This window comes from Anomaloglossus baeobatrachus, chromosome 4, assembly GCF_048569485.1.
Source record: "Anomaloglossus baeobatrachus isolate aAnoBae1 chromosome 4, aAnoBae1.hap1, whole genome shotgun sequence".
NCBI classification, from domain to species: domain Eukaryota; kingdom Metazoa; phylum Chordata; class Amphibia; order Anura; family Aromobatidae; genus Anomaloglossus; species Anomaloglossus baeobatrachus.
Genome location: NC_134356.1, coordinates 396028139 through 396046670, shown reverse-complemented (window position 1 = coordinate 396046670; position 18532 = coordinate 396028139). Strand labels below are relative to the sequence as shown.

Here is an 18532-nt window from a genome sequence, read left to right as displayed (position 1 = left end):
AGATTCAGTATAACCTGTGTTTTAACCATTTAAACCTTTGCTCTTTTGGGGATTTTTGGTCTAGTGGGCGGATGTATCAGTGATTGACAGCTTTCTTTGTATAAATTTGCATACAGGTATAGCTGTCAATCACTGATAGGACCGCTTACTGGACTGAAAAGTCCCCATAAACAGCCATGGTTGACCTGGTTAAAACATGGTATATACTGAATCCTTTCTAAGAAGACTATACATCAATCTTCTCAGCTTTCCCTGCTATAACACTACCTGCAGATTGGATTGCTTTTCCAGGGTGATATGTTCCCTTTAATACAATATACATTGACAAATATAACTACATATAATTATTACAAATGTGCCAAAATAACTAATTTAGAAAAATGAATCCAGCATGCTCGATCATGTTTCCTAATTAAAGTGAACCTGTAAGGTGCAATATACACCCAGAACCATGAGAAGTTCTGAGTACATATTGTTAATCTCTGCCTAACCGTCCCACCATCTAGTCGCATAGGTAAAAGAGATCTTTAGAATAAGTATTTCTAAAGATCCTTTATGATATGCTAATTAGTAACTAGTCGCAAGGGCGTTAGTTCCTGCTCTCATTCTGCCTTCTTAGCATGTTACCATGCCCACAGGAGTGTACTCTCATGCTATTCAATGCCATCTGTCCAGTGTCATCTTCAGCGTACTTGTGTGATCAGAAGTCCTGGCACTTCCGGTAATGAACACTAGACCTCTCTGAAGCTGGGACGCGTACACCCAGCTTCATAGTGAACATGACCGGAAGTGTAGTACTTGTCATCATGCGCACTGCCCAGCATTTGAGGGGGTGACAATGGACACAGGTACACGTGTCACCACCGATAACACTGGGTAATAGGCATTGAATAGCATGTTAGCACGCCCCTATTATAATAAAAACATGAGCAGCATAGTAATATGATAATAAGGAAGCAGCACATACAGTACATGTAGTACATTTTCCTTTTTGCCAATCTTTTTCCTTATTAGTGCATGGCATTCGTTCTACAAAGATACATACAATGGAGTAATGTGACCCTGCCTGCTTTCAGTGATGTGCATGTTTTGAGATATTACTCACCATTGTTTTGCAGTGCTGTTTCAGTTTTTACTTGTCGGAGTGCTCATATTATTGCATGCAGTGCAGTCATTTTCGGTGTAAAATGATCAATATTTATTAGAAAGCACTAATGAACAAGTGCAATTTTTTTTCTCTATTGTTGGGTTTTTTGTAAAGTTGCTCAAATGCTCTCAGGTATGGCTGCTCTGAATGGAGGACTTGGTGCAACAGGCTTGACGAATGGTACAGCTGGTACAATGGATGCCCTAACCCAGGCCTACTCAGGAATTCAGCAGTATGCCGCCGCGGCACTGCCAACACTTTATAGTCAGAGTTTGCTACAACAGCAGAGCGCTGCGGGCAGTCAGAAAGAAGGTAAGAGTATACTGAATTTAGCTCTCCCAGAGATCTTATCTAAAGTGTTGTATAAGAGAATGCTGCATAGGGAGATATTTGATTGATGGCTTTCAAGTTTACTGAATTTTCATTAAATTTATTTTCAATCTATGTCTCCTGAGAAAAACGATTCTGTCATATTTATGAGCCTGTGGTGTGTAATAAGAAGTTATGGTGCACTTGGAGACACGGCACAGTCCATTCTGTGGGATGGTGGGTCCTGGAAAATGACATTACCTATGCCCAATATGCTTTCTCAGGTTTCACTCCTGGCCTGAATACTGCAATTTTTCTAAATCTAATGTGTGAGAACTAAACACATTAAACAAGATCGCATTTAGACTGGGGACCTCATTCTATGCTGTCATCCCTTGTGAGGCCACTCAATATAACATTTTCCTGCAATGTTTGCACCATACCTGTCATTTTTAAATTAGTGATAGGACAACCATTAACACATTAGCGTCTGCAGGATTTTAGAAATTCCCCAGCTTCCTTTTTTCAAATCCATTTTTTACGGGATTGATTTTTACTGGCACCAATTCCGGTTTTCTTCCTATAGTGTTATGTACAATGTTAATTTGCTCATAGAGATTTAAGAAGATGTACAGTTTATCAATGTTTATCAGATTCACATTTATTTCCTTTTTTTACCTTTACGCACATTAGATAGGCCCCGCATACTTGCAAATCAAGGTTTACTTTCTAGATACACAACTGAGAATAGACTTAGGATTCTCAGATACCAAGAAATGAACTTTCACTGCAGTTTGAAGTAATAAAAAATGTAAATGTGAATCACAATTATTTGGATGAGACATATTATTATGGCTGGGAAATATAAATATACCGTTAAACAATACATATACATATCCTAAGACGCATAGGCCTGTGCATTCTGGACACCATCTGTTATTATACTACGGCAGTATATGGTTATGTTTGTGCAACATTACGAAATGGTCCAAACAGCCCTGGTCTTCGATATCTGTTTCACGATTGAAATGTATAGGATATACTTTAAGCAGTTTTAAAATAAAATTAAATATATATTTATCAGTCATAAAGACCCAGGGAGTAGATTGTAAATGGCCAGTAAATTGGGCTCTGGAGACCTATTAGACAAAGTTTAGCAATGATGATGCTCAGAAAATGCTGACAATGATGAGTGATCATAATAAAATCAAAGCTGTCTAGTCATTCCTATTGATTCAGATTCATAACGTGAAAGTTTATCTAACCATACCAACCATAAGATATAAAAAATCAGTAGCTTAGGGAATGTGCACACCTTGAATATTTAGTTGCAGAAATTTCTACACCTTTTCTGCATCTCACTAGTTTTATGCTGTAATATACTCCAACCACAAGATAAGGGTTGTGGAAGCTCGAGGCTGCTGAGAGGAATAAAGTTAATTTCCTCCCGGCAGCGGGAAACATCAGAATGCTATTAACCTGCAGATTAACCTCATGTCTGTAGGTTAATAACGTTCAACTAATTACAGTGTTGAGTAAGGGTGTAAAATACATGTGTAGATACACTTTTATGGATGAATCATGAGATCTAATGCCATAGAAAAGAACATGTGAATGCTTGATTGGGGGTCCCAATAACTGCAGGTGCACAGTCTCCCTTTGTTACAGGGATTGGCCACATTACCTTACTTTAACAGTTGTGTTGAGAACATGATTAAGGTCACTTACCATTATATAAGTATTACACGTTCCCCTACTGCACTTCTTATTCCAGTCTTCCTCGCATACCACACAGCTCCCCTGTTCGCACAATGACTGCTAATTGAGATGAGACCTGTCCATCAGTCTTCTCCAATAAAAAAACTGCTTTTCCATGTGCCGTGTTTTCTTAGTTGGAGGTGGCCGTGGCTGATGGACAGGTCTTGACACATGCTCCTCCATCACCATCGATTGTGAGAATAAGAAGATTTCACTGACAAATACAGAAGCAGGGCCTATAATAAATTAAGTACCACAAAATGATGTCTCCAATAAATGTGTTTCAAATTTAAACCTTGCCGTCTTCTTGAACTTTAAATCTTGAATGGCAGCTCCAGCTCTCACTAACTTTACTCTTTTTGTACTTTGCTTCCATATACTTGAGCTGTCATTCAGGAGAAAAGGGCAGGATTTTGGGAATAAAGCCTAGACAGTTGTGATCAAGACCACCTACTGATGCATATCTAATAAAACTTTGTTTTCTATGAAATTATACATCATGCCAGACTTATAAATGTTCGACATGTTTTCAAATGGGTTATACACCCCTATCTAGCAGCGTTATTAAATGTTGAGAAAGACCATGGTGGAATTGTTTAATATCTATATCAAAAAGTCTATCAGTTCTGCTACGATAACTACACATTTCATGTTTGCTAAAATTGTCAATTCAAACATTCAATGATTTTCTACTTGTTACCAATATGTAGTCATGTATTTCTTTTATATAATCATTTTGAAGTATTCTTGGAAAGAGTTTCTAACTATAGTGAAGTCAGGCCTCCTTTTCTCTTCCTCTCAAGGCCCAGAAGGAGCAAATCTCTTCATTTATCATCTACCCCAAGAATTTGGTGACCAGGACATCTTGCAGATGTTTATGCCTTTTGGAAATGTAATCTCTGCTAAAGTCTTCATTGACAAACAGACCAATCTAAGCAAGTGCTTTGGTAAGGAACATGTTGTGTCAAAGTATGAAATGTTGGATCATAAGTATGAGCGACCTAGTATATTGAACGAGACCCTAAGTTTATAGAGGACCTGTCACGGGATCAAAATGGACAGTTTTTGCTCATTTTATGTCCTCTGCTCATCTGACTTAAAAAAAAAAAATCTACTACACAATTCCAGGAATATGAGCCTTTTTGTTTAGTGCTAATTTATATAGTCTTTACGATTGGGCTGTGGAAAGCTCAGAATGAACTGAAGCATTCAGGTGGATTAGGGTGTTGAGATAAAAATATATGGTATACCTTCTGTGAGTGCTGGGACTTCTCCGATTTTACAATGGGACAGATTCTTTGGGGTTGTTTTTAGCTTGCTCTGCATTATTAGCCAAAGGCATATATCTCTAGTATCGTATGGCAGAACAATTACTTAGATAACTTAGGGGAGCAGAAGGGATAAAATAAAAGCATAAACTGGCCACTTTTGACCTGATGACAGTGTGAATCTGTCAGCAGGATTTTATTATTTGTTCTATATAATTTAGGGCATAAGAGCCTGATTTCAGGGAGATATCACTTATTAGGGTGTGTGCCCACGATCAGTGTTTGCAGTGTTTTGGACTCAGCATGCTTCAGTTGCATCCAAAATGCTGCGATGTACAGTACAAGCATAGTAGATGGGATTTCTAGAAATCCCGTGCCCACTCTGCTGTTTTTTTCCACAGCAAACACTGACCTGCAGTTCAGCTTTCCAGACTGCAGCATGTCAATTGTTTGCTGCGGATTCGCATGCATCCTCCATAGAGAGAACACAAGCAAGAGAACGCAGCGCACTGAACCCTGATCGTGGGTACAAGCAGCTGCGGTCTCCTGCGTTCTCCTGCGGAGGAGACTCGCAGACCACAGCGTCCAGGACGCAGTGAGTCCTGATTGTGGGCACATACCCTAAAGGCCCCGTCACACTAAGCAACATCGCTAGCAACATCGCTGCTAACGAACAACTTTTGTGACGTTGCTAGCGATGTTGCTGTGTGTGACATCCAGCAACAACCTGGCCCCTGCTGTGAGGTCGTTGGTTGTTGCTGAATGTCCTGGGCCATTTTTTAGTTGTTGCTGTCCCGCTGTGAAGCACAGATCGCTGTGTGTGACAGCGAGACAGCAACAACTAAATGTGCAGGCAGCAGGAGCCGGCTTCTGCGGAGGCTGGTAACCAATGTAAACATCGGGTAACCAAGAAGCCCTGTCCTTGGTTACCCGATATTTACCTTTGTTACCAGCCTCCACCGCTCTCCCTGTCAGTGCCGGCTCCTGCTCTGTGCACATGTAGCTGCAGCACACATCGGCTAATTAACCCGATGTGTGCTGTACTAGGAGAGCAGGGAGCCAGCGCTCAGTGTGCGCTGCTCCCTGCTCTCTGCACGTGTAGCTCCGTGCGCTGGTAACCAAGGTAAATATCGGGTTGGTTACCCGATATTTACCTTAGTTACCAAGCGCAGCATCTTCCACGCGGCGCTGGGGGCTGGTCACTGGTTGCTGGTGAGCTCACCAGCAACTCGTGTAGCGACGCTCCAGCGATCCCTGCCAGGTCAGGTTGCTGGTGGGATCGCTGGAGCGTCGCAGTGTGACATCTCACCAGCAACCTCCTAGCAACTTACCAGCGATCCCTATCGTTGTTGGGATCGCTGGTAAGTTGCTTAGTGTGACTGGACCTTTAGGCTGTGTGTTGTAGTTTCAATACAATCAGTATTTTATCAGCATTAAATTATCACTGCCTGATTAGGAGTCAGGTTAATCTGTGTAACCCTGTCCCCACCACTGATTAGTAGCTTTCTGCCACTTCACTGTGTACACGGCAAGGTGCCAGTCAGAGGTGTGGGTGGGGTTATGTAAGATACAGCTCTGCTACATGTACATAAAACAAAATAGGGACTCTATGAAAATGGCGCCAAGTAGCCCAGTAAGTAACACACCCCTGGTATCATGATGTCTTCACCCATTATGCTTCTCTCATATAGTAAAAACCTGATGACAGATTACCTTTAAAGAAATGCTTTTACAGATGGCTCTTTCAGTAGATCTGTCACGGGCAGCATAGTATGGTTATGGGACTATTTTTCTATTGTGTAGTCTAAACTGCACTAAAAATAGAAATTTACAAAGAATATAGCAGCCTAGTAGATTAAATCCAGGGTATTCAAATGGAAAATGCTATTCTGGCTATTCAAAATGCTAGAAATTCATCTCACACAATTATAAGCTTGTGGGACTCGTCAGGAATTATAGCAATCTGTTTAAAAACCCATTATAATGGACATAGGTCCATTGTGAACAGAAGCTGATACATTATAAGACTTTGTTATATGTATATAGAGGTTCTAGAGAAGTCCCCCAGCACACGAAATACTTCTTACTACACCGATTCCTACTGCAGCTGAAAAGAAAACCTGTAAGCACGATTTTGCAATGTAGAAAAAGACATGCCTATAATGGCACTGTAATATAGTAAAATTGCTATATTTGGAGAAGAAATACAGTTTGTGGTTCCTCTTTAATCATTTGCAGTTTTCTGCCAATTATATTTTGGTATACAGGGGCCAGATTGTACATTGGGTCTTCTCCTCCCTGTCTGTGATTCCACGGCCCCTCCCCCTACCGGCCTTTGAATGACAGGTCACTGCTGAGATGTCAGACAAAGGAGACAGGTTCACAGACCAGAGGCAGGTGGAGGGGCCGGAGAATCACAGACAGGGAGGAAATGTGTCAGTGTACAGACTGGCCTCTGTTCACAGAAATTTATCTAGCAGAAAACTGCAAATGGTGATTAAAAACTACAAATCGGTTTTTTTTACCAAATGTATCAATTTAATCTGTATTACAGCAACATTACAGCCATATCTTACATTACATTACAAAATCATGCTGACAGCTTCCCTTTAATAAAAAAATTACTTTAATTGAGACCCATGTTCAGAGGTCAAACCCTATGTAAATGAAATATAATTTTAGTTTTGACCCGATTTAATGTTTTCACATCTTATAAATGTGCCTAATATAAGTGTATTATGTAGAGAGGGTATTGCTCTGTATCATGTGCATGTTGCTTGCCTGTCACTGAAGCGTTCAGGACAATATTTTAGTGTTATTTTTTGTACATTTTGTACTGCTTAAAATGAGCGATGCAGAGACACAATAGTTCACAAAGGAAAATGAATACAAACTGACATGTGGACATAGTGAGTAAATGAAACTAATTACTTTCAGCGCCGGCGAGTGCTGTTCCTATACTATCAGCTTGTCACTTCTAGAATACCTAATCTTACTGCTTTGTACTAAAGGCAGGCAGACCACTTACTAGGTAGCTTTGTCCCTATCGTTTCTGCTGTCTTCTTGGTCCTATGTTTCATTATGACACTGTTCTTTTGTCGTGTGCCCTAAGACTCAGGAATTATTTCACAAACCCTTGACTCAAGCCTTTGTAAGGTTCTACTTAACTCCTAGTGCAGTAGAAAGCAATGCAATATTTAATTTTCCAATATATCTTCGATTTTGCCATTTGGCACCATTTAAATAAAAAAGATCCTTAAGATTTTGGCACAATTCTGGCACAGCATGCTTAACATGTAGGACACTTTTTGGCTTTTTTGTTCACTGAGACGGTTGTCAGAAATTGTGGCACTTGTAAATGTATCACATTGTATACCTCTATTCCGAAATTCCCCCCTTTTCTAAGTACATTTTATAACTTTCTAAGTGTAAGAAGTATGTGTAAAGTCCATGATAAATTTAGCTTGTGCCGTGTGAAGTCAAATTCTGGTACCTTGTTTCCTTTTATGTAAATCTTTGTTTTTCTTTACTTTTTGCTCTTTATTTCAGTTATTTTATTTTTAAATGATTAAGGCCATTCTGTAGTTAAAGGGTGATGACATTTATTAAATAAGCAGATTCTCAAAATCCGACATCCCCTTTGACTATTGTAACACATTGGGGCATATTTATTAATACTATCTAACTATTCTAGACTAAATTTACACTGTCAAAAAACATAATCTTAGACCATACCGTCTCAAAATGCACCATATTTATCATAGTGGTTCATGCTGTTTGATAAATGTGGGGCATCTTTAGACTGTCTAGTCTAAGTAAACGGCACCATTGAGGTGGCATACTTTGTTCCAAAAGTGCACTTCAGGATTTTTGTGCATTTTTTTTGCATGCAGTCTGACTTTATACACAGAAAGTAACTAAAACACATAATAAATGTGGTACGTCATGAAAGACAGGTATTCTTGATGCAATTACACCAGAACTCTGCCACATTTAGCTCACTAAATATCCTCCAAAGTTTGAAGTGGAAGAATGTATATGTATCATATGCTTTTGATAAGCTAAGGTTAGCAAGTTATTGTAGTGATATCGGATTTGTATGGAAGCTTTGAAATCCTTTACTAAGTTGGTTTTAGTATTATTCAGTTGTAGATCAAAGGAAAGCCATGGATATCTTGTATGAATTATATTGTAGAACAACTCAATTGAAATGTTTATATTCATAGCGTTTACATGTGTAAATGTACACTGAAAGTCTCTGCTCCCTATACTCAGTGTTCAGTGCCTCAATTTTTCCAATTCGTCACCTTTTCAAAACCCTAAGTGTTTACAAAAGTGAGCCTGTCATCAGATTAATGCTGTGAGTACCACGGGCAGCATGAATGTGTGATTGCAGCCAGCTATGTTTTAATGGCACGGTATTTGACCATATGCATACTTTGGAAATACTGAGGACTGAGTGAGTGTCTAGGCTGACTAGTCTGAGGTAGTTCTCAGCTAACTTCGTCCCATCCCAATCTCTTTGACTGATAGGCTCTCCATGTTGAAACAGCTGGAGGTGACCTGCATCAGACTAGTTAACTGAGGCCTCAATCCCTGGCCAGCTTTTCCAAAATATTTATTCTAAAATGAAGCAGCATACCTAACTTCAATCATTTAGCCAGTGCTTGATTCATGATGCCCATGATTCAGGCAAGGACACTTTCACACATCAGTTTTTTGCCATCAGTCACAATCCATTGACTCAACGGATCCGTCACAGATTGTGGAAAAACTGATGTGACAGATCCGTCGCATTATATATACAGTGTTTTTACACCCCATCTGAGCATGCTCAGTTAAAAAAACGGAATCCATCACCGGATAACATCATTTGATGGATTATGAAGGATCCTGTGCCCATAGGATTCCATTCTACCAAACGACGGACGGCGACAGATTCATCGCCGTCCGTTTTTTCGGCGTAGACAAAAAACGTTACTTTGTCTGTTGTCGGCATCCGAATTCGTCGAGCGATGGATGAAACGTGAGGCCATCCGTCTAAATTTGTCGCAATCCGTTGCTAATACATGTCTATGAGAAAAAAACGGATCCAGCAGTATCAGTCACTGGATCCTTTTTTTTTTCAAAATTCGACGGATTGTGATGGGAAAAAACTGATGTGTGAAAGGGGCCTAACATGAATCTTATGACATGATTTCTTTACACTGGTTCTCCAACATACAAAAGTCCATTTTAATCAATAGATCTTGGAATTATAAGAACTTCCACAATTTGATATGTTAGAAAAAATGTTCCTGTACCGAGATAATCTTATATATGTGCCACTGCTATGTACTGTGTAATGGCCGTGTCTGACCGTACAGGGATCATACCACAGCTCCTGGACGAGGAAAAAAGCAACAGAGTATATGGACATTATTGCATGGGATCAAAGCTGATTCTTTCTGTGAGGTAAAATATTGACCTGCCTTTTTTTAAACAGGTTTTTCCTCACAGCCCTTGTGCTGTCAGTATACTCTCTTTTTTCCCCTCTACTGTCCAGCTATAAACAAAATTCCTGACTCAATGAGAATACAAGAAACAATACCAAAACCAGAGAAATGAGCCAGACCATAAGATGGTGTACATGCATCACATGGCAGCATTTTCACACTGTGGCCATTTAACAGGCAACCTAAGATAAGTACAGCAACAGTACATATAAATAACACAGGGTAAAAAAGAGATATGTCTGATGTTTGGTACTAAGGCTTAGAGGTCACGGAATATATTTTTTGTAGACTTCCAACAGCGGAGGTTCCCCAATGATACCCGCAACAGTGTAGTGTGTTTTTCATAGGGAAAAAGGTGCAAGAAAGCTGCACATTTCACTCTATGCGTGTCAAAGCGGGAATCTCGCACCCACATTTGCAGCATAAAATGTCATGCTGTGGATTTAAAACTCGCAGCTTCTGTCAGTTTACACTCTGGATATATTACGCAGAATGTAGCGGATTTTCTGCAAATTAAAATCTATTCTGTTTTCGCACTGTGGGAACCCATCACTCATCAAACATTTTTTTATTTTTTTATGAAAATGTTTTTCATTTCAAAATGTTTCTAAAAAAAAAAGCTTTAATGAAGTCTTCAATATATTTCCATATATAGATTTATAAATTTGATAATAATTGGGTAATGTTGGAAAGTTGGCTCCAAAATTGCTAACTTTTCCTACAAAGAATGTATAAAATAAATATTTGAAATAAGAGGATTAAAATGCAGATTCTAAGATGATCTTTAAATCCCTGCAGTGGAGGTTAATAATACATTCATGGCTTGATGAACACCTACCTCCAGTACCGGTAGCATAATACTTGTAACCTACTTCCCGCATATTCCCTTGTGCATCAGGCCTTTTTATCCCACTGCCAAACCAACTTTTTTGCTGAAGGTATTCAGGATTCTCAGCATGTAGCGACATTTTCTTTCAGTACTCGGTATGTCCTACGCAGCAATACTGAAGCAGCACAGATGGTTTATTTTATGAAATGCAGAGTTAAAAGTTCTTTAAAGCCAAACACCAATTCTCTGCTTAGTGAACAAGAAAGTGAGACATTTCACCTACTCATAATGCCGTATACTTATTGCTTTATAACTATTAGAGGGGAATGTTCTGAAGTGTGAAGCTAGAGATTATTGGACTACTGAGTATTTATATTTGGTGTACATGTAGTCTACATTTACTGGGAATGTCAATTGCCTTTTTCTGGTTTAAAAAAACAGTTTTCATCCATATATATTGAAGTACAATAATGTTCTTCCTCTTCTTCGCAGGCTTTGTTAGCTATGACAATCCTGTTTCCGCACAAGCTGCTATTCAGGCTATGAACGGCTTTCAGATCGGCATGAAACGTTTGAAAGTTCAGCTGAAACGCTCCAAAAATGACAGCAAACCGTACTGATCTTAACCCCAGAAGCTTTCTACTCTTATTTTAGCTTTCTTAGGGTAAGTCCCATGAGCCACCCTATTCTCCACTGGGGGCTGAGGAGGAAAACATTGCCAACACTCACCAAGAGAGACAATTATTTTTACATTAAACGCTTCCATTCCCTTCTACCCTGAGCCCCTGCTCTTGCCATTTACTCTGGCTATATTTTTCTTACCCAAAATCCAGCAAGTTGTTTAATATCGGTCCTTTTTCAGTTTTCATTTCCCTATATTTTTTGTATGACATCTTCAGATTTACAATAGCAGCGAAACAATGTGCAATTAAACTCTGCAACCACTGGTGCCATCAAATGAGAAAACAAAAATACTGAACACATGATAAAAGGTTCGAGGACCTGGTTGTATAATAGTGACACCAGCAGTTAAGAGGCTAGGCTCGTGGCTTAATACGAAAATAGTTGCCAATCTACGTAGATCTTTTTTTTATTTCTTATTTGTTTCTCTACTTAATTAAGGTACACACTCACACAGGCAAAAAAAAAAATCCTTCCAATGTGTCAGAATATTTTAGAAATTTTGTTTACAAAACATTTTAGTTTGATCTTAAAAAAATAATATTAAAGACCAGACACACTGCTGGTCTTTATCTTTTCAAAATTCAGTTTGTTCATTATATTATGTATGCTATTTATTACTATTATTATTATTATTATTATTATTATTATTATCATCATTCTGTTTGGACATGATGTGTGTTAAAAAAAAAAAAACGTCTCGGAGAACTGTTTCTAAAGCTACAGGGTTTCAAAATAACTAAAGTGAGTGAATATACTTGATGTTACTTGAGAGATAAATTTAATAATAAAGGAAGCCACAGGCCTGTAAATTTTATTTGTAAAAAAACATTTCTATTTTTATACAAAAATTTTTACTGCCTCAGAAATAATGGGAGTTATTTATTGTTAACTTATTGGATACATAAAGAGAAGTTCTCGATGCTAGATAGATACCTTTTTGAAATAGACTCTAGAGTTACAAAATATTTAAAAATAATACTGTTTTATTTTTAGTTGAAACACCCATTATGCACAAATCACTCTCTTCCGTTTCTATGTTTTGTTTGATTATTTTTGTTTCCATTGCGTAGTGAAAGATTTGTCCTGTGACTTATTTGTTGTGTGGCATTTGTTCAAAATGGCCGCCTTTTCCCCTTCTGTAACCCTACCTGTCCTCCCCAAAGCAATCCATCTGCACTAACTCTAACTAGATGGTTTCTTTTGGGCTGTTCATTGTGCTTTGTGTTAAAATATATTCTATATATTTATAAGTAAATGTGAACTATGGAATGCATATAGAATATTCTAATGACTAAAAAAAATTGCATTACATTTTATTCTTACACTGATTAACCTATTCAGTGCTGGAGAAGACAGAACTGCATTACTTTCCAATGCGCCAACACTGATAGGCTTAAAAAGTGATTTTTGGTTTCTGCTGCATAGATTCTGTGTAACTTTATACTCTTCCTTGTTTTTTTTCCCTAGAACATCTCCATGCCTGTTAGTTCACCGTTTGCCTAGCATGTCCCTGTGGCGTCTGTAAAAAAAAAAAGTTTCATCGTCCCGTCATTGTTTCTGATGTCTTTCTGACCTCACATCATATTTGATTCTCCAACTGACTTAGTTTGACTTCTGCAAAAATTTGCATGTGATCTCATCTAGCTTTGAATTCTGGAAAAAAAAACATAATAAAAAAGACAAAAACAAAATAATTCAATGCGAAAAGCGTCGCAGCGCTCACGCAAGACTGAAATTTACTATAAAGATAAATTACAGAGAAAAAAAAAGATAAAAAAAAACCTGTGGCAAAAAAAAAGTTTTCTCGTTTTTTTTTTTCTCTTTTTTGTTTCATAACATAAACAGACTTGAAAGTATTACACAGGGATTAGCATTCTGTCTGGTCACTGTTTCCTAAAGCAATATGTGTCCAGGAATGCAGAATGTTGGTTTCTAAATGAAGCAGACAACTTCCAAAACAGTTTGAGAAAAACTGTCTGATTTTAAGTCTCTAGAGCTCTGTAATAGTTTTTACATTTTTCAGGCAGTGTAAAGTTTTTTGATAAGGCCATTTTAGGTGGCTCACTTTCTCATTAAATTATATATATAGAACCACTTTTTTGTAGATTAGTATAAGAAAATATTTACCCTGTTTTGGGGCAAATGCTACCTAGTTCTGTCACCTTTTGCTGAACTGACTCACAGTTAGACAATCCATGGTTTAATGCACATGAAATTACCTATATTTTATACTGTTTCAATGTACAGAAAAGAAGGTAAATGTATACCGTGTCACGTTGGTGCTTCTGTGAATTTAGTTGTGGCTTCATTAAGTCTTAAGAGTCTTCAGTGTTCTATGTTTAATAAGTTTGAAAAGAAAAAAAAATTGGTTTACTTGAAACAAAAAAAATAATTTTCAAAAATAAAAAAAAGTCTGTTTGCTATAATTTCATGTGAAACAAAAAAAAAAAACTATTCCAGAAAAAAAAAATAAGTTTTGTGTTGGCTTGTAAAGCATCGATGTTCTTTTTTTCTATTGTGGGGAAACTTAGATGTGTTTGTGTTCAGCAAAATGTGACCTGTTTTTTTTTTCTTCGAAAGAAAAAAAATCAGCGAAAAATAACAGTGCCAAATTCCAAAGGTACTTCCTGCCTAAAGCTTCAGTGTATTTCGTGTACGAAGTAATTTGATAACATGGGTATTTTATTATGTGTTTTGTATAAATCCCTTCTATTTAAAAAGAGAGGTTACAAAGTTTGTTAACTTGCTATCCTGTGGTCTTGTTGCCTGAAATTGTTATTGTTTGTTATATCTCTTTGATGTTTTTGGTAAAACATTGTATACAGTAAGTGCCCATGTTCCACTTTTTTAACCACTCTGCACATCGATCCTGTGAAAGCAAACCTCACAACTGTACTTTTTTCATGGTCTGTGGAAGTCTCAGGGTGAAGAGGGTTGAACTCTTATTCCTTTTAAGCATACCGTCCAAAAGAATCAGGGTATTTAAAACACATAAAAGCACATACATGGTTTATCGAGCACGTGCGCATTGTTTATGTACAACTTCAGAGTCGTCCATGTTTCTAATACGACCTTCACTAAGCAAAGGAAATAGCACATGACCTCAAAAGTGCCGCACTTGTAAACTTCTCATTTCCATCCTTTGTATGTCGGCAAAACTTCTTGGAGCTTGTTTTTAATGTCTTTACTTTCCTAGCTGGCATGATGTCTAATGGCACAAATGTAGGGTTGGCCTCTTTGTACTGCCATCATTCCCGAAATGGCTAGACTGTAATAGCATTTGATAAATAATACAGTGCCTCGTTTCTAAACCTCAACAAATGCTATCGATCAACAGTAGTCTGAGACCCCCTATGTTCAGTGAAATTTGTTCAATTCGTAATCATTTATTTATATATATATTGGTCCTTGCCGGTGTTTACTTCTCTACTCCTGGGTCCTACCAGAATTACTTGAGGGCTATTTTTGTATGAGAAATGCACAAAGATTATGACTAAATTTTATCTAGATGCCATTCTATGAATATATGTATAGAGATATATATTATAAAACACATATTTTTGTTATGTAGATTTATGCAGATTTGGATGCATCTCGAAAATGAAAGCGTACAATGACAAGTCTTGTGACTTCTGATGTTACAATTTCCTACTTCAAAAACATTGATCTAACACACCTAGGGTTAAGAAAACCATTTACAATAGATAAAGTCCATCCCATCCCCCTATATACAGTTGGACAATACAGAAAGTTGAGTCTTTGAGTTAAGCATCTGACTGTATAAAGAAAAACATGTTCAGCACTGATGCAGTTAAACACAAGGTTCGCACTGAAGGATGCCGCTTAAAGGACTAATACGTTCAACCTACTTTTCACCTTGAGATTCTAGTTTTTTGGCTTGTGTAATTCTAAAGTCATTTTAACTGTTCTGTTTTTATTATCTCAAGTGCTAAATACAAATAAGAAAAAAAAAACTTGTAGTTTCATAACATTTTAGAACTACATCTTACAAATGAAATGTATTTGTGTTTCTTTTTGTGCTGTGAGAATTGTTGTTTGTAGATTAAATAAGACTTCATTTTGTTTCGAATTACAAATGGTTTTTGAGTATCGTCTGAGAAAAGCCAAAGTTACTGCAATTTTAGTGGAAAACTGTAAGATCATTTAAGTATTGTTTATGTTTTATTGATGCATTTTGGTTCTGTTGTGTGATGGAATTTGAGCCAAAAAGAAAAACAAACTAAAAAAACAAAAAAACAGGCTTTCCTATTTCTACTAACTGATTGTACTTATGCATTTTGTACCAGTGCAACATTTTATACTGGAGATTAAAAAAAACAAAAGGAAAAGTTGTGGCTTACTCTTGAAGGCCCTACCATGACCGATTTTGAGTTTGATTTCTGACTGGATAAAAGAACGGTGGTTTTTGCTTTCAACATTAAAAAAAACAAAACTTTGGCTTGCTTTTTCCTTTGCTTATACCTAACATTAAGATAATGTCTAAATGGACAGCGGTAAGTTACACTTTTTATTATGTGTTGTGCAGTTACACACTAAGGTAATTAGCGCTAGACGTACACCGTCACTTTAAGTGGATAAATGTATTAGTAATATCTAAAAGAACAAAAAAAGAAAATCAAAACAAAAAAAAATAGGGGTTTGCTTTTTGCCGTTTAGAACAAAGTTTTTTCTTCTGACTCTTCCGTCTTCATTGTGAACATTACTGTGTAGTTAAAACAGTCAAACTTATTTTTGTAACGTATGTTATTGTGTGATGCAGTTTTTTGCTTCTGTCTCCAATATTAAACCATTTTCCTAATACTCGTCTCTTTGTGCGTTGTGTTTGTTGGTGCTCATCATGTGGTAAAGCATTGATACACTTCACTGTTTAACGTCTGTTTTTATTTCTTTTTTTTTAATTCTGTTTCTTCTTTTTTTTTTCTTTTTTCTATGTTGTGTATAAAAGCTACAGTCAATTCCATTCGAGAGAAAGCCCATTGCAGACAAAAAGGAGGGAGCAGCTATTAAAATACCCCTGCTTTTTGTTCCTTACATGACCCATTGCAATAGGGTTTACATTACATGTCAAATGATACGTTTCTAATTTAGTTCTTGCTTCACGGTAAAAAAAAAAAATTCTATAACTTTTAGTTTACCTTAATGGCCATGAAAGTTATGGATTCCAAACATAGGATTACGGTACATTACTTAAGACATTTTCAAAATCTCAAGGGCAGATAATCTCTGTCCGTTCACGCTGGGATTACGGACGATGAAAAATTGATTACATGTGGTTACCGACTAATTGACTCTCATACCTCAGAAAATGTTTTATAATTGCCCAAGCCTATTTCAGTTTCCAATTAAGTTTTGTAATCACTCTTCCACTTTTTTAACCCTTTAAGTAATAAAAACGGGAAAATGTACCTTTTCCTTTTAACGAGTTTGGGAATCAGTTTTAAGGAGTTTTGGAAGTAGTTTTTTATTAGGAAGATCATTATTAAAATTTCTAACACATAGAACCCCAAAAGTGTCCTCTAAATCAAAATCAAACACTTAATTTACCGCTGTTGAATGTAAGGAACTATTTTTTTCTTGTATTTGTAGATTTTATGAATAAAGTAAATGTTATTGCTAAACTGTACCATTCCTCAACATTGATAAAAGTGTGTCCTGTCATTTGAATACATTACTTTCCCTGTTAGACTGCAATATCAAGATGAATAGTCTTTTTTCCTAGGAAGAAAAACACAATAAACATAAACTTAGATAATACTTTACATATGGTAAATGAAATATCACTCTAACATATTATTATTTAAGCATTTGGTCCACAGAAAACAGAGCCATCATTTTATGGTTACAATTCTCATAGTTGTTATGTAGGTTATATGTAATAAATGGTGCATGATCCCCCAAAAAGTTTGTATGGGTAACTTCCAAATATCCTTGAGTGTCAACTGCTGGAGGGAAGTTAGATTGGTCCATGTTTCATTCCATGGTTATTCCATTGGTATCCCCTTCTAGATAATTAGAGGCAAGGGTGTCATTACTGAAAATTCATGGTGTAGTGAAAATTATCAATGCCATGTTTGTTCATGGAAAAATTAACCAGGGTATACAGCAGAAGGGAGATCCAGTTAAAATATAACCTTTACTCTATGCATACTAAAAGAGCAGATATATATATATATATATATATATATATATATATACTGCTCAAAAAAATAAAGGGAGCACTTAAACAACAAAATGGTGTTTTAGTGGTCCCTTTATTTTTTTGAGCAGTGTGTGTATATATATATATATATATATATATATATAGTTACCAAGTACAGTTGGGATAACCCAATATTTAATGTGCAACACAAGCAAAAAAAAAAAGTGCATGTGCTAAACTGTGCAAGTTAAAAAAAAATGCTTAGAGTTTACCAAACTGGTAGGCTGTAATCTAGTCCGTGAAGCCATTGAGGGAACGGATCAACTCAAGGGGATTTATTCCCTGTCGTGCCCCGTGTAATTGCTGTCACCCTGACAAGGGCAGTACCTAAATGTGGGATTAGACTAATTGTCCTCAAAAAATTTCTCTCTCGGCAATGAGAAGCCATCAGAGAAGTGCACATGCAAGTTGAAAGTTATTGACAATCTATAGATGTGTCAAATATGACAGAGATCAAAGCATTCAAATGAATGGCATTTAGAGGTGCTGCTGTGGCAACCACCTCCTATGTGGTGTGCAGAGTGTTGCCCTACTATTGGGTGGTGCAACACTCTGCATACCACATAGGAGGCAGTTGTGACTAGCCATCTTAGTCGCATTATCCCCTGGCTGTGTTTTAAAGTATGCTTTCTCTGAAACGCACCATTTCAGAGTTAAACAGGCATGGCTGCAATAATGGCGATAGTCTCTGATTTATGCTGCCCATGGTTTAGATCATGGTTTAGAATGAATGAGCTGACAAATTCTCTTTAAATATGTTTACAGTGCACTCAGAGCTCATAGAAGCCAAAAGTTAAAACATTTGTTCCTGCTGTTTTGACA

The 18532-nt window shown here is 37.1% G+C and overlaps 1 protein-coding gene across 20 annotated transcripts in view; it reads left to right on the top strand.

The window, feature by feature from the left end:
* The window catches only part of CELF2 (CUGBP Elav-like family member 2), a 621764-nt gene extending 605817 nt beyond the window's left edge, over nt 1-15947 (top strand). For 8 of the 20 annotated variants that reach the window (XM_075345301.1, XM_075345286.1, XM_075345284.1 and 5 more), the window contains 3 exons: nt 1262-1459; nt 3994-4161; nt 11299-15947. In XM_075345301.1, the coding sequence (XP_075201416.1) occupies nt 1262-1459; nt 3994-4161; nt 11299-11426 (494 nt within the window). In that variant the 3' untranslated portion in view covers nt 11427-15947. The remainder of the gene's footprint in view (nt 1-1261; nt 1460-3993; nt 4162-11298) is intronic. The other 12 variants (XM_075345303.1, XM_075345292.1, XM_075345291.1 and 9 more) reach the window with 4 other exon arrangements.
* The last annotated feature ends 2585 nt before the right edge of the window (nt 15948-18532 follow it).